At 36.7% G+C, this 25,531-nt stretch overlaps 1 protein-coding gene across 3 annotated transcripts in view; it reads right to left on the bottom strand.

Moving 5' to 3' along the window:
* Nucleotides 1-3: 3 nt before the first annotated feature.
* LOC123312846 (serine/threonine-protein kinase N) overlaps nt 4-25,531 on the bottom strand; it is a 63,228-nt gene continuing 37,700 nt past the window's right edge. For 2 of the 3 annotated variants that reach the window (XM_044897383.1, XM_044897374.1), the window contains exons 5-15: nt 17,721-17,981; nt 17,416-17,663; nt 17,190-17,355; nt 16,938-17,135; nt 12,660-12,872; nt 9,361-9,525; nt 5,966-6,419; nt 4,177-4,433; nt 3,955-4,062; nt 3,751-3,891; nt 4-1,782 (exon numbers count right to left, since the gene is read on the bottom strand). In XM_044897383.1, coding sequence (XP_044753318.1) covers nt 1,639-1,782; nt 3,751-3,891; nt 3,955-4,062; nt 4,177-4,433; nt 5,966-6,419; nt 9,361-9,525; nt 12,660-12,872; nt 16,938-17,135; nt 17,190-17,355; nt 17,416-17,663; nt 17,721-17,981 — 2,355 coding nt within the window. In that variant the 3' untranslated portion in view covers nt 4-1,638. The remainder of the gene's footprint in view (nt 1,783-3,750; nt 3,892-3,954; nt 4,063-4,176; nt 4,434-5,965; nt 6,420-9,360; nt 9,526-12,659; nt 12,873-16,937; nt 17,136-17,189; nt 17,356-17,415; nt 17,664-17,720; nt 17,982-25,531) is intronic. The other variant, XM_044897392.1, reaches the window with a different exon arrangement.

The following is a 25,531-nucleotide window of genomic DNA, read 5'->3' as shown; positions in this document are numbered from 1 at the left end:
TACTCCTGATAAAGACGGTTTTTATTAAAATAACACTGTTGTAATCAAGTGATGTAAAGGATTATAAATAAAATATTAATTGTTCGTAATTGTTTTAATACATTGTATTCTAAAACAGTACCTAACGAAGGTATTTATATATGTATATATATATTAAAGCATCAAAAATATAGAGGATACACAAGGTTAGTATTTATATACAATGAGCAAACACTTATACAGTAGGCACTTCCAAATATTCTTCTCCCTCATATAATATATGAATTTACAGTCTTGACATGTGATCTTTGTTATTTCATTTCATAATATACACAAAAGAAGCTCTTTTTGTCAAGGTCTCAGAAAGCAAACACTTTGAAATACATTCAATAAGAAGCTCGACCTTAAAAGATCAAACTAAGGGCATCAACTATAAAATGCATTTTCATTTTAATAAATAGTTTGATATCCCAAGAGGAAGTATCTGATAATTAATTGGTAAATATTACCATCAATCACTATCCTTTTCTCTGTCATTTGGGATACCGAATGAATAATACTTTTCCATCTTGAGAATAGAGATGCAACAAGAACAATACATGTTTAGTTAACGATAACATTAAAATATAAATAATTATTATGTACAAAATAGTTTTAACTGCCAATCATAATCTAAAAATTAATTGCATGCTCAAATCAAATTCAACTGAATAAATATTAATAGCATAATATGAGCATTATAACCAAACGTAACTTTCAAGAATAGATTTAATTTCAAAAACATCATTTGGTTCAAAGCTGAACGACCATTAAAATCATAACTTAAAACTAGTAATGCTAGTGATGATGAATTAGAACTGGCAAGGACAAAGATATGCATCACCAGAAATTTGACTTTATTTCAATAAGAAATTTGTGTCTTGTTTCAATATATGCCCTTGATCTAAGTTCATTTACTCTGAATAATCATATACCTTGTGATCATTCAAAGAAACTACTTTCGGCTACTTATTTTTCGAAGAATAATTCAAATCTAAGTCAACATATGAAGAAAATTATAAAAATGTTGATTGCCTTACAGTCTGCGACATTTCGAGGAACATAATAAATGTTAACATTAATGATCATCATGATCCGTTATTTTCGAAATAAACTCAATGATTCCGAGCATAATGATCATTTCAGTAATTTCACTCAATTTCATCAAATTTTGTTTAGAAATAAGTGTAATGTTTTGAAAAGTTTAATTCGTTATTATAAAATATTCTGTATTAATAACTTATACATTCACTAATCAATTAATTCAACTTCAGTTATATAATGAAAATTCAAATCACCTGTCTCGTTTATCCTTCAACTCACAAAATGAACCAATTAATAAGTAATTAATTTCGTCTATTTACAAAATTGTATCGGAAATTAATGTTTGCTCAGCTTGATCACTTTTAATACTGTACATTCTAAAATTCAAACCCTAAACAAACTACTAATCATATTGGCAATTAGCGGATGTAACAAAAATTCCAGTCTGGATTTCAACTGAGATTAATGCAGTTTCACATCCTTCTCTTTTAAAACATTTTAACCTAAAATATATTCTCCTTCAGTTCCGATTCGAACTATTGGAACAAACACTCGAATGATCAGCTATACAGCTTGTCAGCACCAGTCTGCCATATAAGTGAAGTCCTTAAATAAGGTCTGGTCTTGTTCCTGGAGGATCCTCGGTTCTTTGGGCGGTGAGAGTTGTGGTTTTTCAGACGTGAATTCTTCGTCGAAATTGCTTACGTCTTCCAAAGAATGCTAACAAAAAATGAAATGATTTGAATAAATGCTTCCCCTTTTCCATATAAATTGTATGGAAAAACTTTCAAAATTATATGCGAAGTTTCCAATTTATAGATATGTCCCCCTATTCGATAGCTTCGAAATACGGAATACTCCTTCTGACGAATATGATGTATTTTCTATGAAATATGTATCGGTTTTAACCGTTTCCCAAAAAATATTATTTTAAGTTCTTGAAAATGAAAAATTAAAATTGGTATTAAAAATTTAATCCTCTAATGCCCGAATTTTTTTTTCCTTTTTAAAAATTATTTCCGTATAGTTTCAAGTTAGCTTATGTATAATCTACATCTTTTTTTCGCAAATACTTAACCGATTTACATTAACACCTATTCTCACAAAATGAACCTATACTGAAGGCGGACATGGGTAGTTGAACTAAACTGCTCACAGGGAATAATTTTGTATCCACTTATATGCAACCAGTCTCAAGGCGGAATTGGGTATTAGAGGGTTAAAGCGTTTCGTTTCTATTGCACAAGTTGGCAACATCGACTGAAACAGGCGTTGATAATAAAGAACAACAAATACACTATCTTGATGAGATAGACAAAGATGGCTGTCGTAAAATTTTATGGGATTTTTATGGCCGGTTGCTGTTGAGTCTCGCCAGTGAGTACGCGCCTTATGATGGCTGTAAATCAACAGCTCTTATTTCATAAACAAGCCATTGTTCTTTTTCTCTCTAATAGGAGCTGCTGCCAAATCGTAAACTAGAAACGAAGCGATTTAAATTTTAAAACCTCATGTTTGAAGAATGATTTTGAATAGTTTCCGCGTACATTGGAAAAATTCATGAATGAAACTCATATAATAATTATTCAGTTTAAACTTGCATATGCTGTGATAACCCAAATTGAGGACAATTCCCCATTGCAACTTGTAGAATGTCCACAATATACAGAGTGTTTTCAAAGGTGAGGCTTTTTTTGACAGAAGCAGAACCCATCAAAATAAGTAGTTTGACCAAAAATTGTCTATTTAAAGTATCAAAGATGGCTTGAGATACAACCCCTAGAAGTTAGACAAAATTTCATTGAATTTCAAGTACGGGAATGTAGAAGTAGACTCCGGCATCGCAAAAACGAAACAAAACACAAACATACGGCTGGACAATGAAAGGTTCAGTACCAAGTTCATCAGATTAGATGCAACAGGTCATTTTTGAGAGAATCATAATTGTTGTATCGTGCATTTAGGGTGAAAAAAAATGTAGAAAATCGAGGCAGTTTCTTGAAAGTGCTTATTTTAGTTATGTTGAAAAAGTGTTATGATGTTTCCCTATTCCATCCCATTTTTACGACGATTGTTGGAACAAGAAGATATTGTGATGCCCATTGTGAAAAAATTCGTGAATAATTTAGACGAATTTTATTGGTGAAATTTTGAAGTATTTTTTCTATTTTTTACACTTGTGTACTAAGTCTCTTCTGTCAATTGGTATCGAAATGAGCCATTTCATAAGATCGTGTAAAAAATAATGAGAACAATTCGGCAATCCTAAGTTTCCAATTTCATTTCCACGTAAATATCGAACGAGCCAATCTTTTAAACGAAACATGGTCGAATCAGGAGATAAGTTTTTCCCCACTTCTTTGAGATAATTCAGCTAACAAACGGTCTAGGGTCGCATTAGGATCTCTTTCAATAATAATTCTCAATTTTTTTTCAATTTTGTCATCTTGAAAGTTTTGTATAGGTGATTTTTGGTTAAGCGCTACATTTTGACCAGTTCTACCTTCTGTTGAAAAAAAAAAACCTCACCTTCAAATACACCCTGTGTGTGAATTACACACACAGAGACAACACTTTTACTTTTTTTTTTTACGGCTTTCTGTTGCTCTGTAATTCTTTCAATACCTGGTACATATTTTTGGTAAATAATTTTTTTATCAATCTATACTCTTGCTTGGAAGCACTTACCACTGTAGGTATGAATGGTGGTGGCACCCTTCTAAGAAGTAGATCTTCCCAGTTGATCTGCCTGAAGAACGCTTGTTTTTTAACGTCTTCCGCATCTCTTTCGCTGGACCCCAATCTTCTGTCTGGACTCTTACGAAGTAACTAGGAAAAAAGATTACGATGAAAAATTTTGTTCAACTTAATATGTTTGTTTTCAACACTTACCCTTCTCATTATTGCTATCGACTCTAAAGAAAGAAACCTGGGGTAACGTACTTCATCATTAACAATGGAGTCAAACACTTCCTCCTCGTCATCACCTGGAAAGGGTGACTGAAAAAAAAATTAACCCATATGAGATAAGAACAAATGTACAAATCAACTGTGAAATAAACAAAATCGTTCATAAAAAATGAATTAACGCTTGTGAACGCACAAGATACTCACCTCCCCTACCAACATCTCAAATATAAGAACTCCCAAACCCCACCAATCTACAGCCCTTGTGTATGTAGTCTCTGTTAAAACTTCAGGCGCTAAAAATTCTGGGGTACCACAGAAGGTTCCAGTCCTGTCGCCGAAGCCCATACCTTCTTTGCAGAGACCAAAATCAGCTATTTTCACATAGCCTTCAGTATCCAGTAGAAGGTTATCCAACTTAAGATCTCGATAAATAACTTTGTTCTCGTGCAAATATTGTAAACCTAGAAAAAGGGCGTGTATAAAATTTAATTATTATTCAACCATGCGTTGTTCGGTAAACAATTAACAATGATTTACAGAAAGAAGCTGGTGTCATCAAGATCAACAAGAACAGAAACAGAATCAACTTTTCTGCTCTGAAGACGGTACGAATGTTACAGGTCATCACGTGACGCGGTTTATGAATAGTTGGGGAGCCCAAGAGGAAAATTCGAGATTTACTCGAGCGTGTTAGATTAATATGGGGAGAGATACATCGGACACTGTAGACTCATAGAGTATCTCTACCAAAAATTAGATCTGTATGCAGGGGAAATTGTCTAGGACAGAATCGTAAAAAAAACGATATAATTTTTTTTCGAAATCGACCTCCCTTCCAAGATACAGCCTTTGGAAGGCGATGACGAGTTCACAGTTAATTTTTTTACAGGTTCTAAAAACTGAGACATAAAACTATACATAATCATAATATGAAGCACTTAGTAGATGTTACTCACACAAATGCACAATTCTTTTAGATCTCATAACTTGTAACGCCTTTTTATCCGGGTACTCGATCGCCAGCTATTCCTCAAAGGGAAAATAGCAAACCTACCCTGGTAGCTACGAGCCGGAGACAAGGTTCCGCGGTGTCTGGGGTGTTAGCGACAACCAGTGTAAGTCAAAGATCAGCGTATACAAATTATATTTGTCGACTCGTACCCTCGGAAACACAAATGGCACTGTTATAAAATCCGTACAGCGAGATACTCGATATAAGTGAATTTACAGGGCAAAACGGATGGAATGAAACAGGATCCGATCTCAAACGCGATGCGGGGTTTACGGGCGCGTTCGCCAGCCAGAACCTAAGACACACACTTAACGGACAGGTATTGGACCTCAGCCAGGTTAGGGGATGAAATACGACGGCACAAATATAAGACGGCTCACTCCCCGGGTATCCACACCAGCAGCGTGCTTCACTAACCGTAGGAGTGAACCTAACCTAACCGTAGGAGTGAACACTGCAACGAACGGGAAAACTTAAGGAAATGTAGCCACCCCGAAGTGCTTTCTGTACCCCCCGGGTATCCACACTGTTAACTCGTCATCGCCTTCCGAAGGCTTTATCTTGGAAGGGAGGTCGATTTCGAAAAAAAATCATACGAACTACCCCTGCTTATTTTCTTCGAGGAATCATCTCCCTAAGTTCTTCGCTTTTGTTTACAGACACCCTATATTACAGGTTCGATACTCAATGGCAAAATTAAAAAGTGAACCATCGGTAGGATAGTATTTGCTGGAGCTATTCCTACAATCCTACAAAATGTCCCCGTACGAATCTTATTTTTTGATTTTTCCTGATTTTGCATGGGGGTCGATATATTAAGGGTGGTACCTTTTCAAAGTGACACACTGTATATGTGTCACCAAGCAAACTGAAAATTTCAGGAGGATTGAAATCTTGCTGTTACTCGATTCCGAAGGTCCCTCATTGGAAATAATTAATCAAATCGCATTTTTTCCCTGATTTCAACAGTTCTACACTTACCTAAAACTACGCAGGCTGCATAGAACACTGCCCTGGGCTCCTCGAAAACATCAGCGTGTATATGCATCATCAGGTCTCCGCCCGCTGCATACTCCATCACAAAACAGACGTGTGCTTCCGTCTGGAAACAGGCGAATAGGTTGACCAAGAACGGATGCCTTATGGAATTGGCTATTTCGAAAATCCTCTTCTCGCTCAGTAGCGATTCCACTTCGTCCCTCGCTATTATGTCGCCCTTCTTGAGGGCCTTTATTGCGAAGTATTCGCCGGTATTTCGGTATTGGGACAAAATCACTTTACCAAAGTGGCCACGTCCGAGAACGCTCAACAATTTGAAGTTGTCGAGGCTCATACCGGTGTACTGGGAATGCCTTCGGGATTCGTACGCACTATCCCTGTAGCCGGGTTCTCTTGGTGGCGGACGTCTGATGATGTTTACGGCTTCTGCGAGTGGCTATAAATTCATGAAAACATTAGCATATGATTCAATTCAGAAATTGAAATCTTTGCCATGTTGTTGATGCTCGACTGTACTGTTTCCAAATTAATATTAAAAAGACGAGAAAGAAATAACTGAGGTTTTGGGAAAAACATTGCACAAAATTCATCAAGTGATCAAGTCCTAACTTGGTGCTCAGCTTGTACCACCACGATTCAAAGATTGAGAAATGTCAACAATTCAATGACATTCACGTCTCATCAATTTTGGAAAGGAAAGAACCTTCAAGAAATTCCTTACGCAACATAAATTTTCTTGAAAGCTCTATATTAAACGTTCGAAAAGTAATAAAACCAGACAATTTTCAGAAAAAATACCTGTCGAGTCCAAAATAACAAAAATATTTTTTGATGGTAATGAGACACATGCAAATTTAACCAAGCAGTTAAAAGAGCCATGAATCAACAACAGAAGAACGTGCACTAAAGGTATGATCACCATCCATCGTAAGATAATTTAATTACGACATTACTTTTGTTGGAATTTTTATGGGGGGATTCCAGCCTAGAGGCGTTTTTCCACTTATTATTTTAAAGTACCGAATATTGTTTTGATAATAATTTGAACTTTTATTTTTTGAATGCACACACAAGAAAAAACCCTATTCTTTCACTTTTTTGTTGATTAATTCATTCATTGCTGTATACCGTTACCGGGAATTAATCTACAAAAAGACATTAAAAAAGAACAGACTTATAATTTCTTGGGGCTAATTGTTGATGAAACTTAGTTGAATACAGGATGTTTCACGCGAAGCGTCCACTAGTAATACCTAGAGAACGGAATGAAAAATTTTTCTAAAAATTTGTGGTTTTAATTAATGGCCGAGATCTATACCACTGATTGCCACTGAATTATTCTCGTTTCGTTGGTACTTCCGGTTATACCGGAAATTCGGTAAAACTTCGTTATTTCAAATGGGGCATCCTATATTTTATTACATTTTTGTTTTCTCCACAAAACTCCTACTACCCAAACACAAAAGATCTGGAGATATTGAGATTTTAACTTTTTCGTGTTGAACTACCACTCTTAGTTTGAAATTCCCCGAGAAATATTCTGCTTAACTAGTTGAATTGAATGGGATGTGATTCCAGTGGCTTTGAACAAGAGAATTTATAAGCGCCAGAAGCACTCCATGAGGTCATATAAACTCTTATTAAAACACCAAAAATCTTTTTCCTCGTTTCTCAAACAAACTGTACTAACTGTAGTTATAAAAATTATTAGAGTAATCTAAATTAAAGACTAAGTAAATATTTTCTGAAATGAAGAAATCTACCAAAGGAACGTCGGGTTTTAGGTCGAGGATAAACACCTAAATTAGAGCTTTTATACAGGGCGAGTCTTTGACTCGTACAAATATTTTAACAGTAGATTCTTGGGGGACAAAAAACTTTTTCCTATACCATTTTCCCGATTCGGCCCTGATAAAAAGATGAAGCCATTTTAGGTTTCCATAATGAGCTGTGTTACCCCTGGAAAAGCCTTCAGAATAACTAGCTAAATCTGTGACACTACACATCTGAGGACCTTTTAACCAGAGTAGTATTCAGCCAAAATACCAAATTTTCCGAATTTCACAGATATTTTTTATTTTTGAACATCAAATTACTCGAAAACGGCGCATTATACGAGAATATTTTATGAATACTTTATGTTTTACAAAACGTTCAAGTATTCATTTTAAGTTTCAAGAGTTGGGTTCTTTGAATTTTTGGTATTTTCAAGGTACGTAATGGTCATAATGAGAAAACTGGAAGACGTGGGTGATATCTTGTGTTCAAAAAAGATTAATCAAATAAATGAAAAACTTTATTATGAAATTCATTTCATTCGATAAAACTGTTTGTGAGATAGAACTACAAATAACATTTTTTTAATGGTTTTTCAACAGCCTGTATACGTTAAACCGATCCGATTCGGAAAAAATGGTATAGGAAAAGTGTTTCTTTTGACCTCAAGAATCTACTGTTGATATATTTGTACGAGTCGAAGACTCACCCTGTATAAAAGCGATAACTTGACTTTACTTTAGTAGATTTTTTCAATTCAGAAGATGCTCAATTAGGGGGAGCGCCCACCAAAGTAGCGTAGCACTGACATGGCACAAACATGACAAAGTCGATGCATAATTTTCAGATATCGCACATATGAGTGAAGTGTCAGTTGCGTAAAATATGTCGTTTTCAGTTCATATCTGAAAATTATGCATCGCCTATAGGTCCTTTCGTTTGCATAAAAAGGGTAGCACTTTTCTACACACGATTTGATTTACACCAGTGTAGAGGAAGTGTAGTTTATCTACACATAGTCAAAAGGAGATGTAGGTAAACTACACCTCTTCTATAGCGGTGTACACACTATTATGCAAACGAAAGGACCTTATGTCATGTATGTGCCATGTCATTGCTACGCTACTTTGTTGGGCGCTCCCACTTAGGTAGACTTTTTCATTTAGACAACTCTTCGGTCCGTCACATGGTGTCAATTTTTGTAACTAGAGTTAATACCCAGTTGTTTCCCTACTTCGAGAAACGGAGAAGATTTTCGGTGGTTCAATAGGAGTTTTCATGAACCAGCCGTGCTTCTGCAGCTTTAAAATTCTTTAGGTCGACGCCAGTTCATTAATCCACGAGTACACATCGAAGGTAGGTTAATCTTGTTAACAAGCTATAATTATGAAAACTCCTCTAGGAGTTGCCGTTTTAAAATCTATTGCACATGAAGTTTCGAAATTGTCGTTGAAATCTGTATCAACTGTACCGACTGCCAATTACCGAACAAATGCACAATGTTAGATTATTATTCGTTTTCGTAGCAATACTCTACAAACAACAACTAGGTTAGTGAGGCTGTTAGGATGAAAAGATCACATCACCAAGGAACCATATACCTCATCATCTGGAAACTCTACAAGAGGTTGAGGACTAGGAGGAACCAACTGTTCGGGCGCGAGAATGGGAGTAGTGGGCATGCTTGCTGCTGGTATTATCAAAGGTCCCGATCTGGAAACCTCGTGGTCCTCCAGGAAGTCGAACTCCCTCAGTACCGCTATACTCTGTAAGTGAAAGAAATAGCGTGGTGCGGTGCAAAAACAGAAAACCAAAGCCTGAGATAGATACATAGGTAGGTAACACGGAGTAGTCCACGAATATGACTAAATAATATTTCACAGAACCAAAGGATTGATCTCCTTTTGGATAAGGTATGTGATATTGCTAGTAAAATATCTCGTAAGCTCATTGGAGCATATTAGATAGATCGGTGTATCATATTATGTTGCGCAAAAACAGGGTGTTTTTAAAGGTGAAGCTATTTTTTTTTAACAGAAGGTAGAACCCATCAAATAAGTCTTTTAACGAAAAATTGTCTATATAAAATATCCAAGATGGCTGAGATACAACCCCTAGAAGTTCGACAAAATTTCATTGAATTTCAAGTACGGGACTGTGTAAGGTGATTCCGACATAGCAAAAACGAAACAAAACATAAAACATATGGCTGGACAATACCAAGTTACCAAGTTCATCGGATTAGATGCATCAGGTCACTTTTGAGAGAAACATAATTGTTGTATCGTGCAATTTAGGGTGAACAAAAAATGTAGAAAATCGAGGCAGTTTCTTGAAAGTGCTTATGTTAGTTATGTTGAAAAAGTGCTATGATGTTTCCCCATTTCATCCCATTTTTACGACTATTGTTGGAATGTTCGAACAAGAAGATTGTAATGCCCATTATGAAAAAAATCGTAATAATTTAGACGAATTTTATCGGTGAGATTTTGAAGTATTATTCTATTTTTTACACTTGTGCCCTAAGTTTCCATTTTCATTACCACGTAAAATATCGAACGAGCCAATATCCTAAACCAAACCACATGGTCGAATCAGGACATAAGTTTTTCCCACTGCTTTGCGATAATTCAGCTAACAAACGGTTTAGGGTCATATTAGGAGCTATTTCAGTAATCATTTCCGATTTTTTTCAACTTTGTCATTTTGAAAGTTTTGTATAGGTGATTTTTGGTAAAACTCTTCATTTTGACCAGTTCTACCTTCTGTTGATAAAAAAGCCTCACCTTCAAATACATCCTGTATACATTTGAAATATTATTATTATTATTTGAGCCGGGATAGTTGTGGTTCGGTTAGCCTTACGGGAACTGCGACCATGTAGATCTTTTGTTCCCTACCATACCCATTCATAGAAACCCAAGGAGGTTGTCAATGGTGTTGCTAAAGCCGACAACATCCTTATAGTCCAAGAGCCAGAGCCAAAAAAAGTCTCTGAATTTATTAAGCCTGGTTTTTTCTCAGGTGATTACAATTATAATATACAATAAAATGCTGCGGTCAGTCAAGTGGATGTTAGAACATGTGCCTCTGGTGCGCGGTCAAACATGTCGTGATTACCGACATAATAAAATCAATTTCTTAAGGCTGAAACTTTATAAACTTTTGTATTTTGGTATGAAAATCAAAATTATGATTATATGTGTGATTCATAAATCACACAGGGTAAATACTTATCATTCGATAAATCAAAATTATGATAGTCATTGAAGCTGACTGACCAGCTGTGTCCCGATAAGACGCTGACTGACTATCAAAATTTTGATTTAGATACCAAAATACAAAAGTTTATAAAGTTTCAGCCTTAAGAAATTGATTTTATTATGTCGGTAATCACGACATGTTTGACCGCGCACCAGAGGCACATGTTCTAACATCCACTTGACTGACCGCAGCATTTTATTGTATATTATAATTGTAATCACCTGAGAAAAAACCAGGCTTAATAAATTCAGAGACTTTTTTGGCTCTGGCTCTCCGTCTATTAGGAGCCTTGGCCGTTACCCCGTGAGTATCCAAGACCGGTTTCCCGATATGGATGGTTCTTAGGCCAGCCAGCTCTGGACACTTGCATACCATGTGTTCAGCTGTTTGTGCTTCTGATCCAGAGAGCCTACAAATCTCATCTGCTGACTTTCCCATACGGTACAAGTGATATTTGTATCGGCAGTGCCCTGTCAGCAGTTCCACTATCACCCGAAGCTCGGCTCGTGTCCGCTTCGGCAGCTTTCTGGTATAGAACGGTGAAACCATCACGAATTTCTTCCGACTGAGTGAGTCAGGAAGTGTTTCTCCAGCAGATTATTCTGTTTTTCAACTCCCAATGTTGGACGGCCGCCTTATTGGTCTTTTCCAAGCCCACAGAAAGGCTCAGGTCCAGCAGGTGTCAACCTTGATGCTTTTTCTTGCAAGTTCATCGGATTTTTCATTTCCCTCAATACCACAATGCCCTGATACCCATAGTAGAGTAACTTTATTGCTTTATGTTATTATGGCACTCCCATGTCAGCAGAGATCTCTGGCAGTGTGATTCCAGGGACCTCAGCGTGGCCTGGCTGACGCATTGATATGAGTTCCTTTGAGGTTCATTTTAAGAAACTTCTGAGCGCATACATAAACAGCCAGTGGTTTCAGCTTGTAAAATAGAAAGTTCACTTCCCAGGGCTTTAGAGATATTCAGTTTAGGTCCATTTACACTAATGCCGATGCTTCCCTCTGATTTTGATCTACAGTAAATCATGTAGATGACTTTTTGACGAGACGATTACGAAACTTATTGCACTAGTGCGATCAGCTATGACCGTTTCAAAGGACGTTTCGAAATCGAAGATGATTGGGATAACAGCCGATAGTTTTGCCAAGAGGTTTGATTTCAGTTGATTCAATATCCTCATGTGTCCAATCCAGTTTTCAGGTAGGAGATTCCCGTTAAGGGATATTCTTATTGCTTCCAGCGAGCTGCATTTCCTCACATATAGGTGTAAGGGAGGCAGATTAAGTATGGCCTCAAACGCTGCTGTAAGAGCTGTGCGCATAGCTCCCGTAACACCAACACAGACCAGCCACGGTTGCGTGTGGTGACCTCTTCGTTTTTTGTCCACCATGCTAGACACGCATAGGTGACATTTGAAATTATTGGTGCATTTTCTCTTTTTCAAATAAGAACAGTGAACAATTTCAGACATACCAATTCCACATTTCATTAAACCAGCACCATACCATATCTATTCAAAACATGAAATAACAAACAAAAAGACCAAGTACAAGAGTATAATACAGTGACAGTATCTACACCATAGCTAGGCGGAAAAAGAAAAAGAAACAGAAATGTATTTGTCACCTCTGGGTCAAGCCTTGGCGGTACAGGGGGCGGCGTAACAGACATCTTCTTCTTGGCTATTGGTGGGGGCGGTTCCTTCGGAATCGGAGGTGGTGGTGGGCTGGCAGGCAAAATTTCTACTCCTAAACCTAAAGGTCTTTGACCACCAAGACCGGCAACATTAGGATCGGGAGTTTCCCCAGGCGTTTCGGGTTTGTCTTCAGCTATATTTTCCTAGAAAAATTTCGAATGAATTGTAGGAGTAAGATCACAAGATCAGTGTGGAAAACAGCCATGAGGCAGTTGAAACATAGAGCAAATTAAATCGTTCACACCCTTCGCCTAAAAGTTTCCAAAACTCTTTGAGATTTTTTGCAAATTACAACACCCTGTGTCTGGGAAGTGAAAGAGAAAAGACTCATGTTTTCAGGAAATTTGTTCTCATTTCTACCAGTACTATCTACCCTATTGGTTTGTATCAAATAGAGGTAATCAATTGTTATGTACGATTTTTCTTAACGTTCTTAATCTGTAAATTTTTGTAATGATACTGAACTAATTATCGAAAGTTAAACTTTTGAGGTTGAGTTTACTTCTTTGCAAGATGAAGAAGGTGACGATATTATTTTATTAAAATGTTCCATGTGATCCTGCCAATAACTAAACAAATCTTCATGATATAAGATCCTTTTTTTACTGATTGATATGAACTACTGATTCCTCCAGAAAAATTGTCTTCATCACTTATTAGTATTATTGAACGTTATTTCTCTGTACCATCTTTGAAGTCTTTCTATCATTCAGAAAATGTATTTTTAATTTTTTAATTCTCTGTAATACTATTATAATCAATTTGAGAAAGTATTTCGTAATTTCAAATGGGCGAGTCAACTCTTAGAATGAAATGTTAACACTATCCGATCTCAAATTTCTTAAATTAAAATAAAATGTCACTTAAGTCAAAGTTTGACAGGCATGCAATATCTGTGATAGAGATTGTTAGAGCCATATTTTGGCGATTAAGCGTCTTAATCGATGTCTTAAAGCGTCTTTAAGCGTGACGTCATTAATTTTGTTGTCGCAAAAATAGAATATCGCTGATGGTTGAGTCATTTGTCGTTGTCATTAGACAGCGAATCGAATTGTGAATTTTTCAATTTCTGTTCTATGGCTATTATTTGAAAAATATTTATTTATTCTAAAGGATAATGCAGAAACTGCATTATTGGCAATAAAAGCACTCTTCCCTAGTATGAATTCAAATCAAATTCGATATAAACAACATATTCTCCCTTCTTCTTTATTTTACCTCTTTCCGCTTAAGACGTTCTGTGCTTAAGACGACACAGGCCAGAGACAAGATGACTCTATGACACAGGCGCTCTCCACAGACCGCCGGGTTCCGCTTAAAGCGTCTTAAAGACTGACGTCATGACTTATTCGCTCGAATAGCACCGCTTAAAGACGCTTCACGCGTCTTAATCGCGAAAATATGGCTTAGGTCTCCTGTTCATAGATACGATACGATTTGATGATCCGAAAATGCTGCTTCGAGAATGCTATTGGTCGATCATTCAAAATAATCAACCAAATTCGACCAAGGTCTTAGATAATGATTGTTACTAGCATGAGTTATTTAACCACTACACGTGTTTCGCAATTACGGCATCACATTTTACCTTCACCCACCTGAAGACACTGTATAGCGAAACATAGAGGTTAAATAGCTCATGTTAGTGAAAATTATGCTTCTGATTGGTCGATTATTTGGATATTTCAAATGATCAACCGACTTCGACCAATAGGAGCATTTTTGGATCATCATATCTTCGAATATCGCATCTATACTTCATTCAACTTTATTTTAGCAGTCGGTTGGCCATGGAAATTTGACACATTTCACTCTGTATAGTACGAAAATGTGGGGTTATGAAGCTTGTCAAAACATTTTTGAGTTTTAAATCAACGCTATGTTGCCCGTTCTACGTAAAAGTTTCTGTTATTACGTATTTTATCACAATGTCGAATCTCTTCGGAAAATATCTGACGAACATAATTGAAGTTCATACAAACTGATTGAAGGCATACCAAATTCAGTTATTTGCATGGAAAATACAAGAGAATAGTATAATATCATAATATGCACTAGTTTGAGGAGAGTTAATGTTCGTTATCTTCTTTGGCTTACATCATTTGTAGATTTCAAAAATATTAACCCGAAAATGAAATGCATATGATGCAGTGGTTGGCAATGGGTATCTCCCGAAGGAATTAACAGATAATTACAAGAATGTTAAATTTTTCAATAAAAATCATCTTCCATCAATATAAGTAAAAGGAGTTGAAGGAAGTTGCAACTTCACCGTTGAACAAAAATTTCACATGAATAAACAGTAACAGGGCAACTTGCGCGTATTTGTGGCTATTCATCTCAATACATTGATGTAATTATAATAATTAGGTATTTATTAGTACCTTAAGACATTTACATTGTATAGGACAAGTCAAATGAAAAACAGAAAAATCCATTTTAGGGAACTCATTCTCCGATGACATTTATCGAAAATCCTGTTGTAAACTTTTCGCATTAATTCACTCAAACATAAAATTCTGAAATGCCACCACTTTTTTGGGTCTCCCAATAGAAGGAAATTCTTTGTCATACTCTTCATTCACAATCTTTCTGATTGTGGAAATATTCAGCTGAAATATAAGTCGTTTAGATTCAGATGAAACATTATATAAATTCTCTTACATTGAATATGTTCGCTACTTAGAACATAGAATATCAGGAAGGAGCTTTTTCGAATAAATGTGACGGGAATTGTGCGACGGAAACGGCCATATTGGTCTTCCAAGTTTTAATTTTAAAAGTGGCAGACTTGAAAGTCAAATGATTCTGTTATCTGTGGCCAAATGAACAAAGTGATGTTTTAACTTAATTTTGGTAATTTGGATTCTTGAAATTTGCTGAAAATAAGGATTTTGGATATTGTAGCGTGAATAATTCATAGGTAGGTGATTTTTTAAGCTGAATATCAGGTAATTATTATGAGCTTCTGGGTTTCATGTCATAACAAGGTTATCCCATGACAATAACACTCCATGGGCGTAGGTGATGTTAAGTCATAGACCTTAATACCATTAAGTATCTAGCCAAGCAGTGTTAGGCGGGGTGAATTTCCGCTTTGATTATCAATTTGAACTAGCTTGAAAAAGCTTCTGACTTTACGTCAGTGCTTTCCTAATTCTTTTGATAAATCAGAATCAACTGAATATTAAAGTTAGTTTCTTGGAAACTTCATTGTCCTACGTCACTGTTGAAACGGAAATATATGTCGGCCATATTTCTCCTCCATTCCGGTCAAATTGAAATGAGCAATATGCTCCTTCCTGTTATTCTATATTCTAAGGTTCGCTACCAAAGATATTACACACTTTGTTCGCTACCGTCTGACATATTGTGGATTTTAGAATATCAGGGTATAACTATTCGAATGAGCGGACCTGAATTCTAAATAGCACTTCCTGAAACCCTGTCTCTTTTTTCAATCACTTTCGGCATTTTCGTAATAAAAATTGATATTAGTTGTGGCAACGGCGTTATGACATTAACGACATTTCATGAGTGCCAACCTAACTTCGTTCTAGTTACAAAAACTTGAGAAAATTATTTCATGGCCAACCGACTGCTAAAATAAATTTGAATGAAGTATATGAACGCTGTGTCCATCGTATCTCGCTAGCATCGAATTTTTCGGGGTTCGTATTGTCATTGTACTTGGCAACCTAATAAAAGTTATTACAATGACAATACACAGATCCGACGCTAGCACTCAGCGCACTAGAACTAGTTACAGTTTTATACCGCGATTTCTTATACGGTTCCTTTTGTCAATAATAAATTTCAATGAAAAATTAAGTAAATTTTGTTGCTGACTCAAATTAACATTTAATGAACAGATCCACATATTATCCCAGTGATCAAACGTTTCTGATTTTCAAATATAAAAGGGATACAGGATTTCTTACAATTACGGCCTGTTTCATAATCAAACTCAAAATCCCTTTAATTTTAAAGCTTCCTTCAACCCTAATAAAAATGACACTAATGGAAGCTTTAAGCTTAAAGGCATTTTAATTTTATTATGAAACTGGACGTTAGTGCAATACCATTTGACGTCAAATCAATTCAGTCATATAGCACACAAGGTAAATCTTCCAGAGGAGCGTTATTTGAAAGGTGAATAAATATACAAATTGAAAAGAAATCTAAAATAACTTCAAATTTATCCTTACCATACTCGAGAACTCATTTGAAATGCTAATTGGTTGATTTCTATGTGGAGGAACCCTAGCCGATTGCTTTTTCATCCATCTCCCCCACGTCACTATATTGATGTTCATCTGCTTGGCCCTTGGAAGGCCCTCCTTGAATATTCGCTTCTGCCTTTGCAGTCGTGGCCTCTTGGAAATCATCGGGTTCAAAAATTTGATCTGAAAATTAGACCGGTCTTATTCACCTATCTCGAACGCGTCGATACGACTTACTTCTGCAAAAAGAAGTCCTTGAGGTTCCAAATGCAGAGCCATTCCGTGCCTTTCATCGTCAATAAACTCCTCCAGTTTCAAAAATTTCACGGCGCACAACGACCTCCAATCGCGCCAATATACACCGATTTCTAGTTCCCTCGATTTATCTAAGTCGATTGAAAATCTAGCAAAACAGTTTTGTGAATATTTCAGTCGTTTTCATTTACTTGGGAATATTCATTACCTCTGATCCCAAGCTTGCTGAGAACATGGTCTCCAACTTGTTTGTCCCACTGTAGTATTATCCAATTTTAATACTGCCATGATTTCATCGCTTACTTCCTCTTTGACGGAGTAGCTCTTGGATGAGCTTCTACCTCCTACTCCTTTTCGGAAGAATCGTAAGTCCATAGGACTAGAATTATTGTCAGAGTCTTTCCTCGATCTACCAGGTACTTCTTCTAAGAGATCTTGGCAACCCATCAAACGAACCTTGAAACAATGAAAGTGAAATCATCGTATTAAGAAAAATACTCAATGGAATCATACCTCTAATACGCCAGTGACTGCGGCGCATCTATTAAATGTGGAAGACGAATTGATTGGCATCTTATTGTTCCCAGGTCTCTCTCTAAAAGGCTGAAGACTTGTGTAATGCACAGACATTGGGCTAAATGTCTGTGCGTTGGCAAGTTCTTCTTTCAACTGTTGAGCAACGGGCGAATCGATTGGCAGTTCTGATTTTCTCAGCTCGAGCGATTTTCTTAGTAAGTCCAATTTCATGCTACTTGCTCTCAGGCTGTCTTGTGCCTAGGGAATAAATGCATATTTATTTGCATCTCACAGCAACCAAACTTGGGTGTTAGTACTTTATGACTCTCACATATTGAATAAATTTCAAAGTAGGTTTTGGTGGCACACTGAAATATTTTCGAATGATTATGTATTTACCTGCATTAAGTAATTGAATGTATCATTTGCCGCCTAGATAATTCAACAATAAAAATAAAACATCAACCACGAAATAAAATCACTTTGTTCAATCCCTTAATTTTATTCGAAAAAAAAACCGTCCTTTGCTATGTACTAAAAGCATCTTTCCAGTTCCGCAAAGGAGGATCTCCCAACGACCTTGTCCTCGAGCGAAAACCTACACCCTCATAGTAACTTTTACAATGCGCACATGAGCACTCCGGATTTCGCACGGGTCCTATATGATGACCAGGCTTCTTGAAGGCACTGATAACTGGGCCGAATTTTTTCGCTATGTTCCTCTGTTCTGTATAAAGACCTGGAGCCAAGGTGAAAGGTGCACGAAGGGTCGGATCGAGGCTCAAGCGTTGCAGAAGAGCCGCCGAGCTTGGTGTTCGGCACGATGGCGATGGGCTGGAATCGCTCAAACTTCCTTGATCGACCAGAATAGGCTTCTTCTTTTCAACTTCTTCACTTGGACTCTTAGTTTCTTTCAAGTTGGAGTTTTCACTTTTTGGGATGTCTGAAGTTTTCTGTTCTGCAAATGAGATCGTTTGATTTGATGCAAAATAAATTTTATTGTTTGATGAAAATATACAACACTTTTTTTAATTTGGTGGTACTTTATAAACATACATAATAATAATGTTTCTATTTGTTGATCAACAGGAGAAATACAGCTATTTAATATTGATTTATAATGCACATTTGGAAGAAAGCATGAAACCAACGTTTTAAACACCACAATCTTTTACAGCTTCCAAGTGATTTTCAAAAGGCTGTTGTAACTTGAAGAAAAACGGTAGTACATCAAATATTGAGGAAGAAAATTGTAGCTCCAAGTGTCTAGTTTTTGGATCTAAACTCCCAAAGATGATAGCGGTTTTTAGGCAATCTTGACCGATATACAGGGTTAGTCTCTCGTACAAATGCTCTAACAGTAGATTCTTGAAGTCAAAGGGAACACATTTTTCTTTAACCGTTTTCGAGAAATTTGATGTTCAAAAATCAAAAGGTGCTTGTGAAATTTGAAAAATTGGGTCGTTTGGCTGAATACTACTCTGTTTGAAAGATCCACAGATGAGTAGTGTCATAAATTCAGCTAGTTATTCTGACGGTTTTTTATTTTTCCAGGGGTGACCCAGCTCATTATGAAAACATAAAATGGCTATAGCCATTTTGAGCACACATATGTGTGCGGGAAAAGGGCTGAATGTGCGCGCTTGTAGAAAAAATTGTTGTTCTCCAATTTTTCCAAAAAATCAATCGAATGAAATAGAAACATGACTGGATGGTTCAAACTGATATTCTGTAAGTTTTTATGGGTACGTTGAACAGTTAAAAGTATGCCTTTAACCACCGAAACTCCTTTTTTTGTTAGTTTCCCAAATTTGTGTAAAGAAAAGAAAACGGTGGCTGAACCTTATGGAGAATTAATTCGAGGTTCTGCAACCCCTTATTAAATTTTCTGAGCGACCATTAGTTGCTGAAATATAGGTAATCAAAGATATAATGACTCATTTCCATCCAAAGTTCCATAGCTCGATGAGAAGTGGTCTTTGGAAAATTAAATTAAAACTGGTTCATGTACGAGGATGTATTGATATCTAGTTAGCCTAGACAAGTTCCATGCATAAAAAAACATTGCGTTACCATAGCAACGTACAATTACTCATTAGAAGTGTCAGTGTGGAGTTTGAGGTCAAAAAAGTAAACCAGAGTTACGCAATAAATTAAAAGAAAGGAGATTCCCACCGAAATTGTGAAAATCGAAAAATTGGAGTATCGAGCCATCATCAAGTACCTGTATTTAAAAGGGTTAAGAGGTAAGCAGATTTACGAAGATATGCTTAATACCCTTGGTGATCAATGTCCTTCGTATGCGACCGTGAAAAATTGGACTGCAAGTTCAGGTAAATTTTCCATTGAAGATGATGACCGATCGGGAAGGCCAGTTTCTGTGTCAGTCCCCGAAAATATGAATGCAGTTCATGACATGATTTTATCAGACCGTCGAATTGGGCTGAAACGGATATCTGAAACACTGAATATTTCATACGAACGCGTTCATCATATAGTTCAGGTCAATTTGAACATGAGAAAAATTGCTGCAAAATGGATCCCCAAATGTTTGAATGTTGACCAAAAGCGTTCAGGGTAGAAGCATCGAGTTCGATCTGTGCTCGATTTGAAAATGTAGTGGACTTGAAACGAATTGTTACTATGGATGAGACTTGGGTACATTTCTACGATCCAGAAACAAGGCAACAATCGATGGAATGGCGACACTCTGGTTCTCCAAGACCTAAAAAGTTTCGTGTCCAAAAATCTGCTGGAAAAGTTCTTGCTTCAGTTTTTTGGGATTGCCATGGAGTTTTCATGATTGATTTTTTTGGATAAAAGTAGAACAACAACCGGAGATTACTATTCGCGGAACTGAAAAAAAGTTTAAAAGGTCGTAAATTTTCTTCCAACGAGGAGGTAATAAAAGCTGCGGAGGTCTGGTTTGCAGAGCAAGAAGAAACATTTTTTTTTTAAAGTTCTAGAGAAGTTGCAGTTTCGCTGTAATAAATGCATCCAATTAAGAGGAGAATATGCTGAGTAATGAAATATTTTGACATTGAAATTTTGTTTGGTTCTATAGTAGGCTAAGAATTTTTCAATATATCCTCGCATATGTCAAGCAAAAATTTTCCAATTTCGAATACCGAAAAAAATGCAAAGTTTGTCGGTGATATTCTGAAGATATTCGTTATTTTAGATCCAAAAACTAGTCTCTTGAGGCTACAATTTAGTTTCTATAAATTTGCTGTACGGCCATTCATTTTTGAAGTTATAGCCTGTTAAATGTTCCTTGAAAATTAGGAATTTATATTGGTTCCTTAGTTTTTTCCACTAATACTGTAAATTTCGAGAAAAATCCAACTTTCATAAGGCCATTACCAAGGGGTACTTACCATTTGGAGCATCTTTACTCTGTCTTCTGATCGTACCAGTATCACCAATATCCTTAACGAACGTCCATCCCTCACCGGAATCTGCGCTATCATCTGAATCGGTTTCTTTAGACTCTTTCTTAGCGATTCGTCTCAATTTCCTCTGCATATATTCCTTCATCTTCTCTTGTTTCTTATGTTCCACGCTCTTCAACCTCTCGTCCTTCATTTTCTCGTTCTGCCATACGGACTCCATCCTTTTGATCCTCATCTTATCTTCGGAGTTCGCGTACTCGAAGCTGTCGCTCTGTTGCAGACTAGCGCCACTCGGCGACTTGGCTCCTTCCTTGCCGAGCAACTCCGGCCTCTCGTCGATGCTGTTGTTTTTATTCAGCAAACGTCTGGGAACGAATAACGAGCTTTCGGTTCCCGCAATGCTGGATCTACTTTGAAGCGTTGATTCCAAATCCGAAAATGTGTTGTCCTTCCAGGACGTATTGGCGACTGAATCGTAATCCGGATCTGGTATGGCGCAGCTCGACATGGAATAATTGGTCCACGATCTTGGGACGCTGGAAATGCTTGAAGCGAAGTCTCTTATCGTGGAATAAGAACTTAACTTAGATGGGTAAGAAGTACTGGCATCGTCCTCCGATTCAGATTTGTTCTGGGAGAGCTGTTTCTGAAGAAAAAAAGACCTGCTGTTCGTTTCATTCTTTCCTTCGTCCTCTTGAATGACGAGTGGCAACTCGTTCGCCTCGGCCCTCTTATGAGTTATCTTAACCTGCTCCGACTCAAAAACCGTTTGAGGCGTAGAAGGCGTATCGTTATCAGACTGATCGGTGTTCGTAGAATCGGATTCGGCTTCAGTGCCGGTACAATAAACGTCAATGTGCACGGTACGGGGCTTTTTGGAACCGCTGGATTTGTCGTCAGTAGTGGAAACTTCTGATTTGTCCGCCTTTATGTGTGGTATCCTTTTCAGTTTGGGGGAACGCACGATACGACGCATCTATTGAAAAAAAGAATTCTTAAACATAATCAATGAGTGGGCCAAGGTATTTGTTGAAGTTAAAAGAAAAATAACGAGATGTCACTCTGCATACGAAATTTCTTAAAACCTACATATCTTATTGAAAACAAAATGGGACATCTCGCATTGTATCCTCAATATGAAATACATTTTTGTACAAGAGATCATCCTCAAGACGTTATTCTTCCCTCGACAACATCAAAATAAAACCGTATTCTTGAAACATAGTACTCACCCACACGTAAATATTTAAAAATGTATATTCACCACGCACAAGTGCCTGGCACTTTTGTGATCTTTCAGTGTTTATTAAATTCTTAAACTCTTAACTTCATTGCACGATGCAAGAAGAATATAAATAGGATTTTAATGCAGGATCATTCTCCTGAGATATTTATTTAATTTTTTTATTGGGGACATCTATACTCTATTCACTTTTATTTTAGCACTCGGTTGGCCATCAAATAATCAAATAGTTTTTGTAACTAGAACGGAGTAAGGTTGGCACTCATGAAAAGTCGTTAATGTCATAACGCCATTGCCACTAATTAATCAATATTACAAAAAAGAGAGAAGACAGGGTTCGGGACTTAGAATTAAGGTCCGCTCATTCAAATAGTAGGAAACCCTGATATTCTAAAATCTACAACACGTCAGACGGTAGCGAACATATTCAATGTAAGTGAATTTATATAACGTTTAATCTGAATCTAAACGACTTATATTTCAGCTGAATATTCCCACAATCAAAAAGATTGTGAATGAAGAGGATGACAAAGAATTTCCTTCTATTGGGAGACCCAAAAAAGGTGGCATTTGAGAATTTCATTTTAGGGTGAACGAATGCGAAAACTACAGGTTTTCGATGAATGTCATCGTAGAATAAGTTCCAGAAAATTAATTTTTCTATTTTCCATTTGACTTGTCCTATACATTGTAAATGTCTTAAGGGATCGATAAATATAAAATTTTTATTATATCAAACTATTAAAAATAAACAGCCATAATTACGATTTATTTGAAATCTACAACTGATGTAACGTATTCAACCTTTAGCCAAAGTAGATATCCAACATTAATATCCTATAGCTACTGCATAATATTATTTGTCATTAATTCAATTTTCTTCTATAGCAAAAATAAAGATATTTAAAAATTGATCTCTTCTATTTTCCATACAAAAAACTTGATTTGGTATGTCTTTCAATCAGTTTGTTAAACGTCAATTATGTTCGTCACATATTTTCGACTTCTTATTTTCCGAAGTGATTCGATATTGTGATGAAATACGTAATAGCAGAGACATTTACGTAGAACGGACAACGTAGCGCTCATGTTTTATTAAACTAAGGTAGCGCTGATAAAACCCAAAAATGTTTTGACAAGCGTCATAACCCCAAATTTTAGTACTATACAGAGTGAAATGTGTCAAATTTCCATGGCCAACCGAGACTAAAAGAAAAGTCAATGGAGTATAAATAGGAATACCCACTTGGACTTGAGTATCCACAAATTGCCCAGTTGCTTGAATTGCTGGCTAAAATTACAGTTTTGAATAATTTTAATGGGGCATTAAATCTCATGGATGTTTCTGCAATTGGGCCAAGGTACACTAAGTTATACATTGTACGAGCCTTTGACTCGTATAAATATTTCAACAGTAGATTCTTGAGGTCAATAGAAACATTTTTTTCCTTTACCATTTTTTCAGAATCGGCTCGGTTTGAAAGATACAGGCTATTGAAAAACCATAAAAAAATGTTATTTTTAGTTCTATCTCTCAAACAGTTTTATCCAATGAAACGAATTTCGCATTATAGTTTTTCACTTATTTGATTAATCTTTTTCGGGCACAAGATATCACCCACGTCTTTCAGTTTTCTCATTATGACCATTACGTACCATAAAAATACCAAAAATTTAAATTACCTACCTCTTGAAACTAAGTTGGACGCTATCTAATAAATATTTGAACGTTTTGTAAAATAGAAGTATTCTTTATATTTTCTCGTATAATGCGCAGTTTTCGAGTAATTTGATGTTCAAAAATAAAAAATATCTTTGATATTCGGAAAATTGGGTACTTTGACTGAATACAACTCTGTTTATAAGATTCACAGATGTTTATTGACACAGATTTAGATAATTATTCTGAAGGTAATTTTTGTTTTTTCAGGGGCGCATAGCTCATTATGAAAATTTAAAATGCTATATCTTTTTATCAGTATAGGTATGGTATGGGAAAAAAATGTTTCTTTTGACCTCAAGAATCTACTGTGAAAATATTTGTACGAGTCAAAGACTCACCCTGTATTGTTATAATGTTAATTAATTCAAATTCGGCTTCTTTCAACATCTTTCCATGCGTCAAACTCAGGTATAAAGTATGTCAGATGAAAAATATTTAAAATTAGAAGACCACATAAAAATTAGGTACCCATTACAAATGAGAAAGTAGGTGCAAAAGTCATAAACGACCATTTACAAATTGTGGCGGAGCCACATTCGCTAATAAAAACTTGGCGCGGTTGGTGAATGATATTGTGTAAAGTGAAATCATCATAACATTGACGGTCCGAAGGGTACAAGAAAGATAAATTGTGTTGATTCTGATTTCATGTAATCGAAGTGTTCTGAAGATTAAATAAAGAAAAAATCTGGACCACTTACTCGATTGCACCCACTTTCCAAACTGTCTGGTGTGAATGAAGAGGGCGTATTGGATCCCTGGATAGGCTCGGCCTTACGATGATAAGACGAAAGAGACCTCCTTCTGATCTTTCTACTCTTCTTCGGGGAATTTTTTCCATCAAAACCGAATGATGCATCGTCCACCCTCGAAATGGGCGAAGTGCATTTGTCGACCATCTGGAACGTCTGAACACTCACGTCTTTTCTACTATCCAATTCTCGCGATAAGGATCTGGTGGCTTTACTGGATCTCCCGTGAAGGCTGGAACTGTCCTCGCACGCTTCCAGTACAGGGGAACACCGACCACCCATCGAATAATCGTCGCCCGCCTTGATATGATGACACCAAGGGTCTCCGCAACCATAATACGTGTTCTTATAGTCGCTCCTGGAACTTGGGGTTTGGCACCTGAGACTCTGCGTCCTCCCGCAATGGTGATGGCAACTTTCGGCTGGGTATTGGCTGGCGCAAAGGGTAATGTTACAGGTACTTCTGCATTTCCGCCCTTCTTGGTGTTGCATGCTGGCCGTGCTGGATATGGAATTAGGAGACAAGTTACTACCGTAACCCGAGGATTCTTGCGCGTTCAGCCTGCTCCCAGCGCTCGGCAGATTAGACGGTCTTCTAGGCGGGGGAGTCGAGGTAAACAGAAGGTTTCCCTTTTGAAAACCATAACCACTGGACGCATCGAAAACTGGCCGATTTTCCGTGTAAGTTGAGGGATTAC

Source organism: Coccinella septempunctata, chromosome 1 (assembly GCF_907165205.1).
Source record: "Coccinella septempunctata chromosome 1, icCocSept1.1, whole genome shotgun sequence".
NCBI classification, from domain to species: domain Eukaryota; kingdom Metazoa; phylum Arthropoda; class Insecta; order Coleoptera; family Coccinellidae; genus Coccinella; species Coccinella septempunctata.
The sequence above is the reverse complement of the archived record's forward strand: the minus strand, read 5'-3'. Positions and strand labels throughout refer to the sequence as shown.